This window comes from Callospermophilus lateralis, chromosome 7, assembly GCF_048772815.1.
Source record: "Callospermophilus lateralis isolate mCalLat2 chromosome 7, mCalLat2.hap1, whole genome shotgun sequence".
NCBI lineage: Eukaryota > Metazoa > Chordata > Mammalia > Rodentia > Sciuridae > Callospermophilus > Callospermophilus lateralis.
Genome location: NC_135311.1, coordinates 141,922,535 through 141,944,365, shown reverse-complemented (window position 1 = coordinate 141,944,365; position 21,831 = coordinate 141,922,535). Strand labels below are relative to the sequence as shown.

At 64.1% G+C, this 21,831-nt stretch overlaps 1 protein-coding gene across 1 annotated transcript in view; it reads right to left on the bottom strand.

Annotated features, from left to right (window-relative positions):
• Megf6 (multiple EGF like domains 6) overlaps window positions 1–21,831 on the bottom strand; it is a 97,080-nt gene that overhangs the window by 22,694 nt on the left and 52,555 nt on the right. Inside the window, exons 5-6 of the mRNA XM_076862675.2 lie at window positions 8,895–9,017; window positions 1,054–1,179 (exon numbers count right to left, since the gene is read on the bottom strand). Coding sequence (XP_076718790.2) covers window positions 1,054–1,179; window positions 8,895–9,017 — 249 coding nt within the window. The remainder of the gene's footprint in view (window positions 1–1,053; window positions 1,180–8,894; window positions 9,018–21,831) is intronic.

Here is a 21,831-nt window from a genome sequence, read left to right as displayed (position 1 = left end):
AGCATCCACTGGGACACCAGCTGCCTGCATCCCATGAACCCCCAGCACTCGGTCGTGGGCTTCCCAGGAGGCCAGGGGGACACCAGGAAGGGGGGCCCAACCAGACAAGGGCCTTCAGCAGCGGTCAGCCAGCCCCAGCCTGCCCAGCAGTGGTCAGCAGCCCCTTCAAAGTCCTGTCTTAGCACTGAGGTGCCAGAGTGGACACCAGGGCTGTGGACCCTGGCTATGATACCCTCAGCCCCGTGACCCTCTGCCCTGTGACCACTAACCCTGTGACACCCCAGCTGTGACCCCCACAGTCCTGCTACACTGACCCTGTAACCCCCTCCTCCCTGTGACATCCTCAGCACTGTGACCCCCACCCTGTGACACACCTCAGCCCTGTGACGATTGATCAGTCCTATGACCCCTAGTCCTATGACCCCCAACCCTGTGACACCCCCGCTGTGACCCCCAGCCATGTGACCCCCAGCCCTGTGACAGCCTTAGCCCTGTGACAACCCTAACCCTGTGTCACCCCCAGCCCTGTGTCACCCCCAGCCCTGTGACCTCCTCATCCCTGTGACGTCCATGGTGCTCTAACCCCCTGGTACCATGACTCTCAGCCCCATGACCCATTCCATCTGTCCCCACGGCTGGCGTGGACCTGGAGCCACGCTCACTCACTGCTGGGAAGGCCCCGGGGGCCAGGAGAGGGCTCTCAGCACCTGTCCCACTCCTGCTCTGCCCCACCCTCTCAGCACAGCCCCCACGCAGGCAGCTCGAGGTCCCACGGGCACAGACTGAGGGGGCCTGGCTGCCTCTTCTGCACAAGGCCTGGGCTCCGGGTGGGCGTTTGGCCTGCCACCTCCATGCTGGCTTCCTGCCCCGATGTCAACCCCAGAGCCCAGCCCACAGGCCCCGCCCAGGCCCTCCCTCCCTCCTCGACCAGGTCCCACAGGGTCACCTCCAGCCTCCGCCCAGCTCTCCAGCCCAGGCTTCGGGTCCTGGGCAGGTCTGTGAGGGGCAGGGTGTCTGCAGAGTCCCCGCCCCTCCCAGGAGGGTGGCACTCACGGACACAGCGCCTGCCGTCCTCCTGCAGCTGGAAGCCCGGCCGGCACTGGCAGCGGTGCCGCGTCACCGTGAGCTGGACGCACTGGTGCTGGCAGCCGCCATTGCCCAAGGCACAGGAGTTGACGGCTGGGGACACAGAAAGGAGCCCAAGTCAGCTGAGGGGACAGCCTGCTCCCAGACCTCACCCCAGGCTGGCAGGACAGGACGAGGCGGCCACCTCCTGCAGCCTCCGGGCCCTCTGCCGCTGTGTCGCTGTCCTGGACCTGGGGCCTTGGGAGCAGGCGCTGGCGGCCCTCAGGCTGACTGAGCTCTCAGCCACCTTCAGGTCTGGAGGTCGCTGGCCGAGCTCAGGACCACAAAGGCACTGCGGACTGTCCTGCCTCAACAGAGCCCTGCTCTCCCCACCAGAGGACGCAGACCCCAGGCCTCTGAGATGCCCAAGAGGGACAGTGGCCAGGAACAGCCAGCATGCTCCCTGGAGGACGGGGCAGAGGGGCGGGTGTGGCGCCACTGTGGGTGGCCACTGTGGGGTGCAGGCCTGGCCACCAGCTCCTGGGAGACCAGAGCCGCCCCCTCCCACCCTAGAAGGGCCACTGGAACCGGATCCCAGTGCCCAGTCCCCTCAGAGGTCACCAGGATGGTACCAGATGAGGCCACAAGCAGAGGCCGCATCCTCATCCTTCATGCTTGAGCCCCTCAGGCACTGGCCCCGTGGTGACAGTGGCCCAGTGGGGAGCTGTGTACCCCACAGACGGATAGCAGGCATGGCCTTGGCTGGCCCAGGTGGCCCTGTGCCTCCACCAGAAGCAGCAGCCAGCTCCTTGGTACAGATTTGGTTACAATCAAGCTCTGGCAATTGCCTTGTGGTTAGAGAGGAATTGGCCCCAAGCTCAGCAGGGAGACCACAGATATGTGCTACTCCCCGGCCAGGCGCGTGAGACCGTCTGCCGCCGGCCTGTGCCAGAGCTGTGCTGTCCGAGCCAACCTGAGCCCCCGTTACCAAAGCGCTGAGCGTGGGGGCCAGGTGTCACCCCAAGATGCTGCCTGGGGTGGAGATGCTGCCAACCCCGGGGGCAGTCGGCCTGGCCCGAGTTTGGGAAACAGTGACCGTCATTGCATATAGGATTGGGGGCCAGGGCTGCACCATGGAGGAGCAGGCGCTGGAGGCCAAGGGGCTGGTGCCGTGTGGAGCACGTGAGCTGCTGGGGCTCCGTGAAGCCGGGGAGCTGTCGGCCAGAGCAGGGCTTCCCTGGAGCAAGCTGGCTCAGACACCACAGCATTGGCCAAAGCGCCTGCCTCCCCACGGCCATGCTGGAGAGCACTGCCCAGGGCCCCCCACCACGAGTACCCGAGCAAAGCCACTGCAGGGGAGGCAGTGGTCACTCTGTGGCTGTGGCACACTCAAGCAGGGCAGAACCGAGGCAAGCCTGTCAGCCAGAGCCCCCTCCCCAACTCTGCCCCCCACCCGGTCAACCTCTCCTCTCCAGCTCTGCTCAGCCCCTGGCCCTCCCTTCAGGGCTCCCGAGCACACATGACCTGAGCTGGCCCCACATTCCTGGGGACTCTGTTCATCTGTGCTCACCACACCAACGGCACCCTCCTCAGGAGCCTAATGGGAACCAGACGTGTCTGGCAGACCGGCAGGCAGACCGGCAGGCAGACCAGCAGGCACAGCGGGGCAGAGCCTGCAGGCGAGCAGGGAGCACGGACCACGGACAACAAGGACTCAAGGGCTGTGCGAGACTGGAAGGGACTTCTCCTCAGTACCCCAGGGGGGCGTCGCCCCTGAGGTGGGCCCAAGGGTGAGCCCAGCAGGAGCAGACACAGGGGAGGGCCGGGGTCCTCATGCAGGCTCCCCACCAGGGGCAGACGCAGGGAGAGGCTGGGGTCCCTGTGCAGCCTAGAGTCCCAGGACAGAGCTTGTCCTCTGGTCCTCTGCTTCACAGAATCGGGACATCCCAGATGCTGTCAAGCTGTGCACACCAGGGAGCCGAGCCAGAGTCCTCTGCTCATCCTGCGTGGGGGATTCCCAGAAGGCCGAGAGGCAGATTCTCCAGTGCCGGAGGCCAGCCTCTGGGGCTGCTCCCAGGCAGTCTGGCCACTGAGCCCCAGCTGTGGGACAGACAGCCCAGGGATCCTACACCAGCCACACCAAAGCCTCAGTCAAGCTCAGACCTGAAGCAAAGCTAGGTGCGTTCATCAGAAGGCAGGGCCTGGGGACTGGCCTCAGCGGGACAGGCCCTCCCTGCCTCCCTGTGCATAGGCACGTGCTCACCGAGCTGCCTCCATGGCCGCCGATTCCCTTCCACCTCTACACCACAGAAGTGGTTTATCTCAAAGGGAAAGCTACAGGCGGCGGGGTTTGCCGTTGTGTGCGCAGTCCTGGGGAGCGGAGCCAGTCCTGCCCGTCTTCGGCCCTCTTCTTGGGGCCTTCCCCACCAGGGCGTGCCTTAGGTCCTTGTCCAGAGAAGACCCAAGTGAATACAGCTGGGGACACAGGGTCTTAGGAACTTGATGTTTCTCCCTCAAAAACACCTTTGTTGAAGCCCTAACCCCAATGCAACCACATTTGGAGCCAGGGTCCTTCTGGAGGGGATGAAGGTAGAGTGAGGTCAGGCAGGTGGGGCCCTGATCCCTCCAGGACCCAGATTTGCCAGCACCTTCATCTCTGACCTCCAGCTGCTGTGACAGCGAGAACATGAACTTCCGCTGTGTAAGCCACCCAGTCCCTGGCATCCTGGCACGGAAGCCCACACTGACCCGCGCTCCCTGACTCCTGGCTTGCAGACTGGAGGCACTGCCCTCCGGCCAGGCTGCCTGCAGGATCCGAGAGTCAAGCTGCAAATCCGCCTCGGCCAGCAGGCACCACTGGGGGACACGTGGGCACCCACCCCTGCAAAAGGAGGAGAAAACTGGACACCCTGGAAAACTTGCTTCCTATAGGCCCAGGACCTGCTCCAGCTTGCTGGACAGAGGGCACCGTTCCAGCATCAGGAGGCTCAGGAGGTGGGGCTGTCCATGGTGGACTGGGGGCAGCTCTGCTGGCAAGGTCTTGGCCTCCAGGCCACCGGGAGCTGGTCACCAGGGGCCACACCACAGGAGGCCTCTGCCTACAGCATGCCGTGCCCGCCAGCTCACTCTGCCAGAGCTCCGGCCCAGCACTGACCCAGGGCAGCTCTGGTCCTCCTGATGTCAAGAGGTTCTGTAGTCACTACCCTCTGATGAGTGTGGTCTCGGGGTCCAGAGAAGGCCCCCCACCCAGCCACCGCACCCTTCCTTCTAGGAAGCCCACCACTGGGCAGAGCCAGGGAGGCAGGAGAGGACAGGCATTCAACCCCTTCTGCCCATGGGCAGCCCCTGCCTTGGGCATCCTGCCCCCACCCCAGCTCTCTCTAAAGGGGGCCTCCTGGCTGCCAGAGCGCACTGAACACACGGTGGGGCACCCGCAGGCGGCCCACTGCTGCCCTCCCAAGGCACCGTGGAGATCAGCAGGGACGGCCCCCGTGAGCCCACCAGTCGTGCCGCCCTCCTCTGTCCTGGCCACAGACAGCACCAGGACCCTTCAGTGTGGCCTGGAGAGGCAACAGGGAGAGCAACACGCTCCCCTCCGCCCTCCGCCAACCCAGCTGTGCCAGCCACTGCCCTGCCCAGCGCCCTCCTCCACTCCCTGATCCTGCGGGAAGTCCTGCGAGCAACATCCCTTTTTCTTTTTCTTTTCTTCTTTCATTTGTGAAAATGTCTGGTTTGTCGTTTAAATCAATCTTGGTCTCATCCAGCAGATATGAAGTTCCAGGGGGCAGGCCATGTCCAGGGAGCAGGACTGTGCCCACGGCCCAAGCAGTGCCTGAAATCTGTGAGGGACACTGCAGGCCCCAGTCATTCCTCGGCCTCCCCACTGCACTCCGGTCCTCACTGGGCTCGCTGACTCTAACCCTGGGAGCTCCCCCATTTGCACCCCCAGCTCTGCTGCCCGGCCTTCCCCACTGGTTCTGCACCCAGCCCGGGGCCTGGGCTGAGGAGTCTGCCCCCCAGAAGGAGCCAAAGGGGAAGCAGGGCCTGTGCAGTCCCTCGCTGTCCTCACAGATGACCCTGGGGACGGAGGGGTCTGCCCCAAGGTCTGCGGGAGGTGCAGAGCCAGGCGGATGGCGAATCCCGTCCAGCCATGCACACACTGGCTGCATCTGACTCTTGGGTGGGGCACACGGGCAGGGGCAGCCGGGCCACCAGGGGCCTGCAAGCTGACAGCAGAGCCCTCCTCAGGGGCGTCCATTCCAGAGGAGGAGGACAAAGTCGTGGGCCTGGCCAGGGCACTGCTCCTGAAGGGGACCTCTGTGGGTTGAGCCAGTGACATCTGTGGGTCCTCAGACTGGCCCCAGTGCTCAACCCAGGGGACATGAGGAGACAGACAGGTCTAGGCCAGAGTCCAGAAGGTCAGAGAGGCTGGCCCCTGGGCCACCAGGCAGGGGGCGTGCCGGCTCAGAGCACCCCGGCCCCACAGAGGCAGAAGGTTCCCCTGAGCAAAGTGTTAACGATCTGGGGCTGTTTTGCACACTGGTGCTCTGCAAGATGTCACGGAAAACAAGAATGACAGTCCCAGACCATCAGCCAAACCGCCGCCTGCCCCCTTCCCGTCACCGGGGAGAGCAGGCGCTGGCTCAGGCCCCTGTGGTTGGAAGGCCTGGACCAGCCCTTGGGCTCGGGGGGGCCCTGCTCTCCCCGTCCCAGAAATGGGGCACCCCAGGAGGCATCCTGGGCAGCGCAGTCCCCCACGCCAGGGGCTGACTAGCAAGGGCCTCGCAGGCTTCTGTTGTTCAGAACGGAAACGGAACCTCCTGCATTTTCTTCCCGTAAGATCATCTGGAATCAGGGCTACGCGGCTCATGCACTCCCCGTCCTCTCCCCTCCCTGGAGGTGTTTCTAGGACCCTCTCAAAAGCCGCCTCCTCTGAGGTCTTCCCAGGTCCCTCGCCCTCGAGGGGGCCCACCTGGGACTCCCCCACTCGCACTGCAGGAAGAGGGCCCATCCCTCTGGCACCTTCCGCCCCCAGCCTCAAGTCCTCACTCGGAGCTGCTGGGGAGAGGGGAGCCGAAGCCAGGGGGGCCCGGGCTGAGGGTGAGCCCCTGCCTCCTGCCCAGCCCCAGGGGAGCTCGCCGCACCCTCCTGCCAGGAGGAGCCGCGGCCGCAGCTGAGCTCCAGCTGTGTAGCCTGCCGGCAGCTGGCCCCGTGGGGAGAGCGCGGCGCCTGTGTTAATTCTTCCTGTCCACGTCCACCGAGGACCTACTGCAGTTCAGGCAGAGGGTGCCACTGTGAACCAGACGGAGGCCCACAGCTCCGCCCCACCCTGGGCGCCCTGGGGGAAGGGAGGGCTGTAGAAGGGCTGGAAGTCTAACCCATCCCCCTCGAGCCTGGCATGGCCTGGGCAGTGCCCTCTAGGACCCAGGACAATTGATGGGGAGACCCCCTCATTTCTGAAGGGAAGTCCCTCACCCATGACCTGACTGTGCGGCTACCCCCACCCCCAGGCCAGCATCTCGGGAAAATGGCAGCCAGGAACAAGTCCCTCATCAACAAGAAGGGACTCAGAGACACCTGAAATTCCCAGGAGTCCCCAGAAGACCCCATGTTCAGTCTTACAGCCTCGCAGTTGCCACAGGGAAGACAGCTCCTGTGGACCCAGGCCAGCAAGCCCATGGGAAGCCCAGACTCTCAGGAATTCCAGATTCAGGGACCCACCAACAGCCAGACGCATGGACTGCGGAAAGGGAGGCCACCAGACGGGGACAAGTTCCAGTGACCCGAAAAGCCCTGGGAAAGGGGTCTGGGTGTGCGCCGGCAAAGGTGGCTTGAGAACAGGGCCGATCTCATGTGTCCCCAGGTCACTACCGGAGTCTTGCCAGGAGACGAAGGTGTTTCCCAGCTCAACTCGGCCGAGGCCATCAGCCCCAAGTCACAGGGTGGTGCCGGGGGAGCTGGCGTGGTAAGTGCCCACCAGCGTCCCTCAGCACGAGGACAGTCCTCGCTCTACAGCCTCAGATATATCACACAGGGACATTCCACTGCATGAAGCTTCGGCCAAACCCCTTGCTGAGAGTTGCAGTTCAAGGAGAATCTGAGGTCACTACCCTGCAGCCCAACAAAGTGCCTGAGTCCCAGCTGGACCTTCAGCTGGGAGAGGCCTGGAGGTGGGCACCCGTACCTGGAAGGTGTTGAAGCTCTGCAGAGAGCCCAACCACTCAAACAGGCGTAGTGTTGGGACAGCCAGGAGGGCTGAGGGTCCCGGAGGCTCCCCGCAGCCAGGAGCCCTGGCATCCGACCCTGCAGAGACCCTTTAAAACGCACCTGTGCCTGGGAAGACTTCTGGCCTAAGTGCGCAGATCCCAGATGGCCTAGCTCCAGGAATGGCCCAGACAGCAGTGGGCAGAGGGGCAGGGGACAGGCCAGGCTGAGGGGCATGCTTCCTGGGCTGCCTGAGGCCAGCAGCTCACTCCAGACCTAAGGAGCATCCCTCATTTCTGCAGGTTAATGACCCCTCCCATCCTGGTCCTGGTCCCTGTGGGAGCATCTCAGGGAAGGCGACCATCAGGCAGTGGGAACCGGGATGGGAGTGAGTGTCCCACCCCACGACAGCAGGGAGCCAGCAGCAGGGAACCCCACCTCAGACCCCAAAGATGACCCTATCTAAAGGGAGTGGGAGAACATGTCCCTCCCAAAGCCACTCTTCTAGGAGGCCGCAGGGGACCAGGGGACCCAAGGCCACTGAGCAGGGGCAGGAGCCCTGCCAGGGCTCCCAGGAGTGGCAGCAGGCGGCCGGCTGGGTTCAGCCCCGGCTCATCTGCCCTGAAGCGCGTCACAACATTCCTGCAGCTGCTTCTGCTCTCCCGCCCAGGGCAGCTGCCTGGCTCCCGGAGCAGCGAAGGACATGCGCTGCATGTGGGGGAGCGGCCCCCTGGGGCTGGCAGGCTGCCAGCCACACAGCAGCCAGGACCAGGAGGGAGCCTGGGCTCCACTCTGGATCCCCAGGGTGGAAAGAAGGGGCGTCTCATTCAGTCCCCTAGAGGACAACTCCACGTGCCCCCTCGAGGCCAGCGGGAGGGTCAGGCCCATCCCCAGAGCACTGCGTCCAGAGCGGGGGCAGAGTGCAGGGCAGCACTGCTCTTCCCCAGATTCCTGGGCAGCCCCCTGCTCAGCTGCTCCTGGACCTCCCTGTGCCTCCCCTAGTGCTGGAGGCCAAGTCTGTGTCCTCAGGCGCCACTGAGCGCACAGTAGATGCTGAGAGGACCCTGGGGACCCTGAGAGGACTCCCCACCTCCCGCAGCGCACACTCCGAGTCCCCCAGAAGCCAGCTCTGCAGGCCAGGCACGGCTCACGCGCCCGCCTTCCGCGGGACCCAGGCAGCCTCCCCAACCGCTGCAGAGCAGCCCGAGGCTCCGAGTCTCGAGGGCAGCACAGCCTGGCCTGCGTCCTGCTGAGTGACCACCACAGTCAGCTGCGGCTTTCCAATGGAACTGGGCAGGCTGCAGAGGGAGGGCAGCCTGGGGTCTCAGGGACCTCAGTCAGCGCCTCGGGACACACTCTTCACCTGCTGCCGCCTGGCCTCACCTCACCGGGGTGGAGCCGTCACGCCCCACAGCAGGACAGGGCCACATTCAGTGGCAGCCACACTCCCTCTACAGTGACAGCTGAGGCCACCGAGGCCAGGCCCAGTGAGAGCCCAGTCAGGCCTCAGCCCCTCGGGGGCAGGGACCGGGCCTTCCCCAGACTGGGAAGCACAGACTGGGAACCACCCAGGAGCACAGGGCCGCCGAGGTCAGAGGCGGACAGGGTCCCCAGGTAGCACTTACCCAGGCAGGTCCTGCCGTCGGCGTGGAGCCGGAAACCGGGCTTGCACTCACAGAGGTAGGACCCGGGCGTGTTGACACACCTGTGCTGGCAGCCTCCGTTGTGCACACGGCACTCGTCCACATCTGGGCAGGGAGGGGCAGGATTACCAGCCAGGTACCCACCAGGCCAGAACAGCCTCCCAGCCCCAGCCCGTGCTTGCAGAGCCAGAATTCAGAGGCAGGGCCCATCCTCCCCACGGCTGGCATGTGTGGGCAGGAAGAGCTGCCACCTCCGGCCCGATGGGAGATGGGATGCAGCAGAGGGGAGCAGGGAGCACAGCCTGTCCCCTCGAGCCCAGGTCCACTCCACCGTGGCCCACGAGCCCAGAAACTGATGGCCCTCGAGATGCCCCCCAACCCCCGCCCAGGCTGAGGTGAAGCCACAGCAGGGTGGGGGTGGTGACCTGGGCTAAGCACGCCCAGTACACGTCCCTCTGGAACCTCAGAACACGGCCTGTGCTTTGCAGGTGCACTAAGGGGAGGGTGGGGGTCATTCTGGGAAAGGGCGAGTGGACACCCAGCAGAACACAGTGCGGAGGCCACAACCTGGGCATGCGCGGCCGCCGCCAGGGGTGGGAAGGACAAGGCAGGAAGGACCCCACACACTCCGAGAGGCCCTGGGAATCCTGGCCTCCTGACTCCAGGGGTCTTGAGCCACCTGAGTAACCTGGCCCTCTCAGGCCCTCCTACCGCCTCGGGGCAGCACCTGCAGCAGGGCTCAGATCTAGAGATCCTGGGCCAAGGGGACAGGAAGGGAGGCGGGGAAGGAGGAAGAGGCAGCCTTGACTTCCACGCCTGGGGGCTGGCGGGTGGGGTCTCTGCTAGCCACAGAGAACAAGGGCAGCAGACGGCAGCCCAGCACACACACCCCCTGTGCCACCCACCTGCTGCCCAATGGCCGCCGCACCCCAGCACCCCAGCACCATGGCTCAGGCCAAAGGGGAAGCAGACAGGACAGGATGTGAACTGGAGGCTTGGGAAAGAGCCTTTCCTGGGGCCCTTCTCCGGGGCTGGAGGCCAGGACGCTGCACCCCAGGCCTCGTCACCCTGTCAGGACTGCACCAGGAAAGCACGCGTGTGCAGAAGGCTCAGGGTGCCGGCCTCCTGCCCTGCCCTCCGGCCTTCCTTCTGTCAAGATGGACGAACTTCCAGCCAGAGAGGGAGGCAGGTGAAACAGAGCACAGAAGTGGGGTCGTCCCCAACACCAGTGTGCACACCTCCTGGTGGACCCCCTGCCCAGCACTGCCCAGAGCACTCCAGTGACCCCTTTAATGCTAAGAAATCCAGAAGAACTCCAGGGGAGGCTTGTGAAGTGGGGCATGACTGTGATCCCAGGGACTCAGGAGGCTGAGGCAGGAAAATTCCAAGTTTGAGGCCAGCCTCAGCAACTTAGTGAGACCCTGTCTCAAAATAAAAATAAAAAAGGGCTGAGGATGTGGGTCAGTGGTAGAGCACACCTGGGTTCAGTCCCAGAACCAAAAAGGAAAAAAAAAAATAATCCAGGAGCGCTCTCCTGGAGGTCCTGGGCCTCTGGACATGGCAGAGGCTTTGAAGTGCCAGCCACGCCCTGGCACAGCTGAGGGGCAGCCTTCTGGCAGAGAGGCTAAGGAAACCTGAGAGAAAGGCCATGTAAGGCCTGACTGCCAAGTGACGGAGAGCAGCTGCCCCTGGGTAGGGACAGAAACGGCTCCCGGAGCAGCGGACACAGCACTAAGTCCACACCTTATTGTTCAGGCAAGGGGACCCTTCATCTGCCAGCCTCACCAACCCAGACCAGTGTCCCCGATCAGAAAGAAAGGGCAGTGTGGACTGCTGGAGCAGGGGCCATACCCCTGTCTGTGAGCCACAGCCCGGTGGCGGGGGGCCCCAGGCCAGGCATGACAGCGACCCCAACCTCTGGCGAGTCTCTGGGGGAAAGAGGAGCTCAGCGTGGCTGAGTGCTGCAGGATTTCCTCATGGAGGTCACACCAGGAGAGAGTGTGACATCCAGGGGCAAGCGGGCGGCTGGCTGGCAGGGGACTGGCCCGAGGGCTGCCGGGAAGCGAGGGCTCTAATTCCACCAACACTCGAGCAGGTCCCCTTCCCCACTGTGACCACCCAGGCCTTCCCCACCTTCTGCCTCCCATCTGCTGCCCTCCCTATTCAAACGCCAGCCTCGGAGTCTCCCACCCCAACCCCAGCCACCTGAGCACGAAGGTGCTGAGAGCCTAAAGCATGGCCAGAGCAAGAGCGTCCCCAAGCTTGCCCCAGGCCTGGCCACTCAGCAGGCTGCAGAGAGGCTGCTGCCCACCCCTTCAGAACTTGCCTGGCCACCAGACAACGCAGAAGAACCCCCGCAGGCCTGCGTCTCTGCCTGGGCCTCCAGGACCATCTGCTCCCCGCACAGGCCACGCAGTTGCTCTGGACAGACTCCAGGGTCCCTCCTAGGCCCTGAGGCTGCCTACCAGGAAGTCAGAGGGAGGCCAGGAGGACTCTCGGGAAGCTTAAAAACAGAGTGGCCCCCAGCAGGACCCCAAAGAGACAGAGGGACCCAGGGCACAGTGGGGTCCCCCACGATGGGAGAGTCAGTTGTGGGGGTGGGCAACAGCACCCACCCCACCCAGAGGGCTCAGGGCTCCCCCAGCCCAGATCCCTAAAAGGTGATGGTGAATCACACAGCAGCGCATGGCCAGGCAAACAGTAGGTGCTTATTAAGAGCTGGCCAGCCCTGGAGGCTGTATTCTCACCCAGTTATCAGGACGGTGAGGGAGGCAGTCAGCCTGCACTCAGCCACAGGGTTCCCTGGAGCCCCGGGGCTGGCCCAGAACTAGGCCCTGCTGGCTGCAAAGGTAAGGTCAGCAGGGCCGTTGGCTGGCTCCCCACTCCTGGGCTGCACTGACCCTGCACAGCCAGTGCCTCCCTGCTCACACCCACCTGCACGTGATGGCTAGCCGCAGCCTCCTGCAGTGCAGACAGGAACACTCAGCTCCCAGTCCCCCACCCCGGCACTCCCCTCTCCTAGCCCCGGCTCCCTCCTGAAGTACACAGACCCACGCCTGCCTGGCTCATGGACCCAGCCCCAAGCCCTTCCTGGTCATGAAACTTTTGCGTGGGGATTCGGAACTGCCATGCCAGGAGACAGAGTCCATGACAGGGCGCACACAGGGCACCCTGAAATAGCACAAGGCCTCTGGCCCCAGAGTCAGCATCTAGACCCAGAAAGTCAGTCCAAGGCTAGAGGGTTTGGGGTCTCCCCAGGGGATGGCATGTGGCCAGGTGATTTGCTGGGGTCCCCCAGCTCTGAGAACCAGGCCCCTGTGAACGGAGACAATCCCCCTTACAGGAAGTGGGCATTGGGTCAGCCAGGCAGGGGTCTCCACTCCATGGGCCCCTGCGAGTCCCCCTACCCTGAACTTCCAAGGTGGGCCGACACTGTGGCAGAGCAGTGCCACCCCAGATTGCTGAGCCTGCCGCGGCTCTGGCCGTACCTGGGCAGCCACAGGCACAGGGCCTTCGTGCAGTGTGTGCTGCACGTAGCACAGACCTGCAGTCCCACAGACTCTGGGGCTGGGCAGGAAGACCAAAAGTCTGAGGTTTAAAAAGTTAAAAGGGCTGGGGAGGTGGCTCAGTAGTAGAGCACCCCGGGTTCAATCCCCAGCACCAAAGAAAGAAAAAACAAAGAGCCTCATCCCCAGAACCTTAGAGAGACCTGGCAGTTGGGACCCAGTGAAGGGTCTCAGTTGATAGAGCATCCTGGGTTACCCAGGTGGGACAAAGCAACCCAAAGATGAGAGGGAGGAAGGAAGGCTGAGCCAGAGGAGGGCCTGCGGCAACAGGAGCAGAGGCCAGACAGACCAGAAGGCCCTTCGCTGCGGCTCTGAGGGTGCAGGAGGGGCTACCCTTCCCTGTAGCCTCCAAAGGGACAGTCCTGCCTGCCTTGATTTTAGTCCATTTTGGACTCTGACCTCAGAGCTGTCAGGTAACATCTGTTGTTTTAAATCCCCGTGTGGGGAAACCTGACGTGGCCACAGACTGTTAGCTCAGGGCCTCTGCAGATTCAGGCCACGCAAGCTGGCGACCCACAGTTCCCAAAGGTCGGCTCTGGGCGGACGCACCAGCTCCCACACGGAGGCCCACTGTGTCCTTTCAAGCACCATCCATGTGGCCAGGCCCACAGGAGCTGTCTGTCGCCAGCACCTCCTGAAGCTTGGCTCCCTCGACTCTCTGGTCCCACAGGCCAGCACCCTAGGTACCTGCCACTCTGCCTACACACACGCAGGGCAGATGGGGTCATGCAGAGGGACCAACTCTGAGATGCCCCAGCAGGGCCGGCAGAGCGTGGGCACCTCAAGCTCTGTGACTCTAGCGGGAACATCCTCCTGCAGCACAAGGGGCCCAAGCTGAAAGGAGGGTGAGGGCTGGAAGGAGCAAGGACACAGATGTTCCCATGTTTACCTTCAGGTCGGATGGAGCTGCTCACTCCAGGGACGCCAGGCTGGCCCAGGGGCAAACCCACTCTGCCCCATCTCCCTCAGAGCAGCCCAGGGAAAACCCAGGAAGCACCATGTGGAGGGGCGAACTGGTGGGGTCTCGGCACAGCCAGGCCAGGGCGCCACAGAGATGTCCTGTGGTCTTGCTGCAGCCCTCAGTGGCTATAAGTGACTGAGGACTTGGCAGCCTCATGACAGGATCAGTAGCACCCACTGGCACATGGTGACATCACTGTGACAAGCCAGGCTGGCTGGGTGAGAACTGCAGTGCCTGCCAAGTCGGGGCTGGGAGCACCACAGCAAGCCCATGGTGGTGCTGTTGGGAGCCTGTGGGGCGCCCACCAGCCCTCACCCAGGTGCTGCCAGCTCCAGACCCCACAGCACACACCAGGCAGAGAGCTGCCTCTGCGGAGACCACCCCAAGACCCTTCCAAAGCTTTCTCAGAGCCTCCAGGGAAAACGAGCCCCTGGGGCCCTGCCCGCAAGCTTTGCCCCGCGCATGCCATGGGTTCTCACAGGCCCACCACTGCCCACAGGCCCTTCTTCTCTCCCTGCCCCTCTGAAGGCCATGGAGCAGGGCAGGAGTCCCAGCTCCCAGAGCTCAGCCACACTCAGCTCAAGACCTTGAGGCCAAGGCACCTGTGCCCCTGGGGGTGCACTGACATGCCAGCCTAGTCTGGTCTGTGCCACCAAGCAGGAGGGGGCTTCCTGAGGGGTGGGGAGTGGGGGATCTGGGTCCCAGCTGGGCCAAGAGGCCACCTCAAGGGAGATGGGCCGGCTCTGCTCAGTGCTCAGGTACTTTAGGCATGAGAGGTAAGACCTGCCCCCAGGGAGTCCTCTAAGGAGCCATACTCAGGAGACTGTGAGGGCTTGGTAGGCAGCGCTGGTGGCCCCTGCCTCTGCAGGTGCTGCCTCACTGGGAGCCACACGCCACATCTTCCACCTCACAGTCCTCAGGGTGCCCACCTCCAGGCTCTGTGGAGCCACAGGGAAGGAGGCCGGTCCAGTGTGGCAGATCCCAGCTGCAGAGAGGCAGGATGGCTTGGACAGGGTGCTTCCTGCCTCACAAGCTGCTGGGACTGCAAACCCAGGGCCTCCCAGGGAGAGTGCCGCCCCCCTCTGCTGGCCGGTGAGGCCTCCGAGGGTGAGGGCAGAAAGGATGGCACCTGCCACACACCCACACCCGGCCAGGAGGGCCCCGGCCACTTGGGACCCTGGACAGGAGACAGCTCAGAGTCCCTGAGGATCTCTCTCTGCCTTCTCACTTGACTCTCAGAGGTGCTGGGGCATGGAGGGGAACTCCTGCGACCCAAGCAAAGGGAGGGTGTGGAACGACCAGAGGGATGGGAATGTATGCGTCCTCAGGACAGAGGGCCCTGTCCCGAAGGCAGGGGCTGCCTGCCCGGCACTGCCCCATCCTGCTCCCTTCAGCCTCTGCGCTGTCAGCGGCCTGGCGCAAACTTTGAAAATCAGAGGAGACAAAAGGAGCACGCGCCAGAGCGGGCACCCTGGTCCCGCCCGCCCCTGCCGCAGCTCGCCCGGCGCCCACCTGGCCTCTGGTCACCAGCGCTTACGGGGTAGCCGGCCTGGCCCAGGTGGCACGGGTAGCAGTTCCTCCAGAGGTAGCGGTAGTGCGTGCCAGCGACGCGCGCCAAGCCCCCCAGGAGCCCCAGGCACCAGAGCGCTGCCAGGCCGCCGCAGCCCCGGGACGCCTCCATGCCTGGTCCGCTGACCAGCGTGCGCCGGGAGCGGGGCAGGCGGCTGGGGCTCAGACCAGGCTCAGGGTTGAGGCTCCGTGCTCCAGGAGCGACTCACAGCCCCGCTGCCCGCTCCCAGTGCCCGGCGCCTCCAGGGAGCGGCTCGGGATCCGGGGCGCCCCGCCCCGCGTCTTTATGTTCTCAGTTTTCCCTCCGCCCCCTGCAGGTAAAGGCCAAATCCTCAGACGCCCGAGGGAGTCGCCCCCGCCCCCGGCCCCGCCCCCCGCTCCCCCAGGGGGCCGCGTCGGTCGGCCAACGCCCGCCCCGTGCATTCCTTCGCGCGCGCTCACAGACCAGACCGGACCCGGACCCGGACCCAGATCCACGCACCAACGCAGGCACCCACACGCACACGGACCCACGTGCACAAACAGTACGGGTGCGAACACGCACGCACGGTACCCAGACGCGCAAACTCAGACACAGAGAGGCGCACACACACTGGCACATACAAACATGCACAGACACACGCACCAACAGGGGCCGGCGCCAACAACAGAAGAGAAACCAAAGCGAAAAGGAAGACATTCTGCAAGGCGGAGGCCCTGCGGAGGAGGCTCGGTGGGGAGAAAGGGAAGGCGGAAAATGTGGATCCTGAGGCGAAGACTCCCCTGCCCTCCAGCACAGGGCCCAGTGTCCAGCAGTATATCACTCTCCACTGGACCAGGGACCGTACAGAGGGAGCCTGGGAAAGAATCCCCCCAGAGGAAAGGGTATTGCAACACCCCCCCACACACACACAGGTGTCCAGGCAGAAGCCTCTCTGCTCAGGGACACAGCCTTAGCCCCCAGCTGTGTGGGAAATAGCCCTCCCAGGGTGGGCAGTAGCTGTCATCTGAGGAACTCTACAATCAGGCCTTGTGGGCACTGGACCTGCCTCCACGCATCTCACCTTTGCAATGAGATGGGAGACTCCTGAAACCCCTACCCTCTCCAAAACCCCTCTCTCACTTACACTTGGGGGTTACCAGATTTGCCCTCTGCCCAGGCTCCGTGAGGATGGAACAACTGTACCCAGCCAGGTGGGGAGCTCCATGTCTGGTGACCATCAGCAGTGACCATTGTCTGGGACCGACCCGTGCTGACTGGAAGGCTCCAGCATCAGGCTGAGCTCCTGCACTAGGTGTGTGTGTGGGGGGGTGACCCGCCAGCCCACACCTGCCCCAGACCCCTCCAGAAAGATCCTGCTCTTCTCCCTGCGGCATCTCCGGAGCAGCCAGCCCCTTAGACAGGATGGACGTCTCCCCCCTGAAGACCACAAGTGGTGAGTGGGCACAAGGCCCATGACTGGGGTAATTCAGCGGCGTAAAGCTTGGGGACACCACCCATCCACCAGGAAAGGAAGAAGATTCATGTTCCCTGGGCCCCCCAGACTGTGGATTGGAGAGTGGGGACAGCCGCATAGTCACTGGGTTATTTAGAGCCTAGAATCGTGCAGGACCCACAGGCACTGGGCTGGTGGTGAAGAATGAGAAACAACTGGGCTCTAAGGACACACCCACCCTCTCACCACGTCCCTGGAGGTGAGGACCACTGTCCCCACTTTAGAGATGGGGAAATCGAGGCCAGGACAACTTGAGAGACTGTCCTCATGACACGATTCGAGCAGAACCCCAGCCCGGATTCAGCTGAGAATGAGCCCATCCCTAAAGAGCCCCCAAAAACCTCTGCCCTCCCTAGGAGGACCCCCATCTCGGGAGCCCAACACCCTGCCGAGATATGGCTGAGGGCATTCTCTACTGGCCAGCGGTCTCACCCAGCAACCTTAAGCCCATGGGAGAGAGACAGCCTCCCCCATGGGCTTAAGGCTTCCCACCTTGTCCAGTCCTGTCTGCAATCCAGGGCGCAGCCTGCCAGGTACTGCCCACTAGTACCCAGCAGTGTGGATATGGTCCTGCCTGTTCTCCTGGGCGAGGCCCCCTTCCCTGAGAGACACACCCCTGGCCTTGGGGAGCCCCCACAAACTCCCAGGTGGACAGGCCACTGTGCGCAGAGCCCTCCAAGGGCAGCACAGCTCAGCGTCACAGTGTGCACCTCCTTTGTGAAGGCTCTCAGAGACAGGGCCCGCCCTCTGGCCACAGGATGCTGGGGCTGAGAGGCCAGGGTCCAGGGGGTCCAGGACCCCAGGGAGACAATAGGTGTGTCACAGAGAAGTGCGGAGAGACATGGGAACTGCCAATCAGGTCACCTCACCAACAGGTGATGGGCTGTGGACCCCCAGGACTGTCTCCTCATCGCTACAGAGGACGCGGAGGCCTGAGGCTCCTGGACGAGTGGTTCAGGAATGAGAAGCAAGGCCAAGTAGGCACAGCCGTGTGCCCAGGTCCAGGGAGCAGTGGGCAGCCCCCCAACCAAGCCCAGCTCCAGGGGTCACTGCTCAAGCCCAGCGAGGCCTGGTGAACTCGGTGACAACATCTGGGCAGAGCCCACTGAACAGAGCCCTGCCCTGGATACCTGTAAGAGCTCTGTGAGGCCCCAGGGCTCACACCCCACCCTCCCTCAGGCTGGACCTGGTCACTCTGCAGAGGGACGCCCCCACGCTGCCCACTCTCTGCCCACACAACACCTCCGTGTCTGCCCTGCCAGCCCCACACCAGGCTCTGCAGCCCCACAGCCCTGGACCCCCGTGCTTCCTGTCCCCCCTCACCCTGCCCAGCACCCTCACCCCTCCCCTCTGCCCTCCATTCTGCCCAGGAGGGCCCCGGAGCAGGAGGCCGGGCTCCAGTGGCCCCGAATGCTGTGCTCTGAACATGAGCTCCCAGGACGGCTCCCGGAGGCAAAGTGAGATGCTCAAGGTCACATGGGGGAGAGGTGCTACCCAGAGGGGCCGGTCTAACCCCAGTGCCACTCCTGTCCTCACCAAGCCACCACCTTTGGCCTCCTCCCTCAGAAGAGGAGGCAGCAGATGCCTCCCGTGCCACCCGGAAGAGGTGTGCTTTCACCCTCCAGCCACCGTCCACACAGGTGCCCCACACACTGCCACCAGAGCTCAGGGTGGTAGCCACAGGGCAGCACCCAGAGAGGCTGGCTCTGGCTTCGGTCCTGCCTCTGCTGACCCGCTCTCCCTGGGCCTCGGCTCCTGCAGGGCTCTACACGGCCCCCTGCCTCCTGCCTGAGGGGCCATGACTTCCAGTGCACCCTTCAGAGAGCTGGCCCACACCCACCCCACGCTGCTCGGCTGCCCCTGGCCCTCCTTCCTCCTCGTCCCTCATTCCCTCTCACTCCCTCATCTTGCCCTTCTACAGTGATGCCTGTGCCCACCATGAGCAGGACATGGTTCTGGGGGGCCTGATAGTCCCCACTACGGAGATATACACCCCAGTCCACAGCCCAGGGCAACTCGTGGTTTGTAAGCCCCGCAGCACCTCGGTAAGGGTCCAGGGGAGTGGAGGGCCCTGGGCCCTGCGTCCACTTGGCCTGGTCAGGAACTTGGGAGCCGCTGCCAGCCAGTGCAGAATGCTGCCACAGCCTCGCAGTACCCAGAGCCCCAGTGGTTACTGGCCCCCACGTCCCTGCTCGGTGCCGCCAGGCACACTCAGGCCAGGGCCGTGGGTCTGGCTGCCGTCTGGGAAATGCTTTCCCGATGCGGAAGCGCAGCTGGGCGTCTCTGCCCGCCGGAATGTCTGTGTCAGCAGAAGGGGCCTGCTCCCCAGGCCCGGCCAGCTCCGGCTTCCTCCCAGGGCTGGGCGGCCACCAGGCCCCTTTGCCAGGGTGGGAGAGCTGGCGTGGGGGGACAAGGGCCCAATGCCACCTCCCAAATGCCACAGTTTCCCCTCAGGGCTGGGCCAGTCCCACAGGAGGCCCAGTTCCAGGATTGTGGGGCAGAACTCCCATTTGCTGGGCCAGTGGGAGCTGGGAAGGCGGGATAGGGCCCAGCCAGCTGCTGCTGTGTGGTGTCTGTCCCTCAGCGTCCTCTTCTGACACCCCCTCTGTAAAGTCCTCCCTGAGACCTCACGCCAACTCCAACCCGCAGTTCAGGCACCTGAGCACATGCTGCTAATTCCCCAAGAAGGCAGCAGGGCCCAGGTGGTCCAGGCTACCCCGGCTACTGGGCACAGAGCAGCGAGGGCAAAGGTGGCTGGGCTGGGAGGTCTGGACACCCCTGGTCATTGGGTTCTGCCCCACCCCCTCCCCCAGACTACTAGGAGTTAAGGCCTGGGGTGGGGGCCCATAGGGAGACGGCAGGAGGCCAAAGCACAGGCTCCCTGTCCACATGTCCATGTACTGGCCTTGCGCCTTCCCAGGGTGGAACCTCCTACTTCACACCTGGAGAGGGACAAGGGAGGGAGCTAAGCCCCTGGCTGGCAGCGGGTGGGATGGAGGTATGCAAGACAGCAGTGAGAGAGGCCTCCAGAGACCACCACTCAAGATCCCCAGGTGCCTCACGTTGAGGGTGAGGCTCAGCACAGCTCCCCAGGAAGCAGCAATCCATGAGTGTCCACCAGTATCTGCCTGTGCCCTCTGTGCTGGGCAGCCCATGCACTGACAGGAGGACAGGAGGACCTCTGGTGAGTAGGTGGGGGGCACTGGGCCCAGGGCGCTACCCTGCAGCTTCTCCTCTCTCCACCCACCCAGGAGGCACCATCGGTCACGTGACTGGTGTCAGCTGCGAAGCGTGAGCAGGCCGTGCTGTGGCTTCTAGCAGGCACGAGACCCTGGGCCTGACCTCACCCTGACCCCCATGGCTCCCCGTGGTCTGAGGTCTGGATGAGATGGAGGGCCAGGGACACAAGAAGGCAAGGGTGTGCCCCAGCCTGGCCAGGCTGGGAGGAGACGAGCCCCAGGCTGGAGGACAGTGGAGGAGAGAAAATAGAGCCCCAGCAGGACAGGACAGGACAGGACCGGCAGCACCCGCTGGGCCCCCACCTGCCGGGAGAAGGGCCCGGAAGGGGCTGGGGGAGACTCCTCCACACCTGCCCAAGGAAGGGGAGCCCAGGGCCTCTCTGCCCAGGAGCCCTCCCTCGCCACCCCACGCCACCCTGGGTCAATCTGCAGTACGGGGTCAAACTCAGTCCCACCTGCCCCTCCCCAGAGACCCGCCTCCAGGCTCCAAGGCCTCGTCCACTGCAGTGTAGTCTATTTCAGGAGCAGAGGGCACCGGGGCCCCCACCAGGCCCGAGCGCAGGAGCCTGGCCCCACCTCCTGGTAGACGGTCGCCCACCTCGTCCCTTGCCCAGGGCCCTGGAAGCAGAGTGAAACCCAGTCCCTGCCGGCCAGACGCCATTCCTGATGGCAGCCGTGCCTGGGGGCCGGCAGAAACCAGGAGCTGCTTCCCATTACGGATGTGGGCCGACTGGGAGAGCCCAGACCCCGCCGCTGTGACCCACGGCCTCCTCCAGAGACCCCACAGCTCAGGGGGCATCCGACCTGGCACAGCACCTGAGGGCCCAACCCCAACTGCCCCAGGGAGGCAGCACCCAGGCCACCGCAGAGCGATGCCAAGGGCCTCTGCTCGTGTGCACAGTGGGCAGGGGCCAGCCTCCCTGTGCAGCCGGACTCTCCCTGTGGTGCAAGGCCCGACACGGGAGCCATGAGTGCGGACAAGCTCCTCAGGAACGTGGTCCCTCCGCAGGGGAGGCCAGCCACCCCCCGGTGCCAACTCATAGGCATATGAGAGCTGCCAGGGAGTAGTGACCACAGGATGTGCCCATGGACACCGGGTCTCAAACTACACTCAGATAAGGAGACAGGTTAGGGACAGTGACCAGGGAGGCTTCCTGGGGAGGCAGGCCTGACCTGGCCTTTGGGCATTTTCAGGGACAGGAGGAGACTGATGAGGATGTGGGGCAGGCTCAGGGTTGCTGGGCAAAGAGGCAGTAAGGGCCAAGAGGCAGACTCAAGGGAGGACTGGCTGTGGAGGGCAGTCTGGCCCACCTGGGCACACCACCACATGGAGCCGAGCCCCTGGGTCACAACAGGCACCAGCTGGCCAGAGTGGACTAGAAAGTTGGTGGCCTGAGAGCATCACCAGGACTTCACCAGCAATTCATACAGCCCGGGGACCTGTCCTTCACTCCTCTGGCTGCCCTCCGCTGTACCTGGGGACATCAGGGCCAGAGGGTTGGCCCCCAGCTCCTGCCCACTGCCTGAGGCCCAGCTAGCACCTACTGCCTTCTGAGGCACCCCTCTCACCTCTGAGACCCCAGACGCCACCCTGCCTGCCCCACACATGGGATTTGCTGCAGTCTGCCAGCTCCTGCTCCACCCGGGAGTCCCCAGGCCACCCGCTGCACAGGCTGAGCTGGAGAACAGCTCTTGTCCACGTAAGACTCACAGCAACCACCACCAAACTGCAGGGGCTTCCCCTGGGCTCTGAGCATCCACACCCTGCCCTCAAAGTCGGGGCCACAGGTGACATCACATGGACCCTTCCAACAACGCTCTCCAGGAGGAAGGACGCTGCCCCTCTCATTCCAGCTCCCCACCTCCTGCCCCTGGAGCCGCCTCCATCCAGAAGTGAGGAGGGGGATGGGAGGGTGAGGATTCTGGGATTTGGCTGAGGGCTGGGTGCAGTCAGAAGCCCAGCCACAGCCCAGGGCCCAGAGAAAGGGGGTAAGAGGATCGAGGGTGGGGGTCTGGGCCCAGGCCAGTTCTCAGGATGCCCTGGGAAAGAGACAGGGTATGGCAGGGAAGGCGGCCCACAGGGCTGCTGAGCATCGTCATTACAAACCA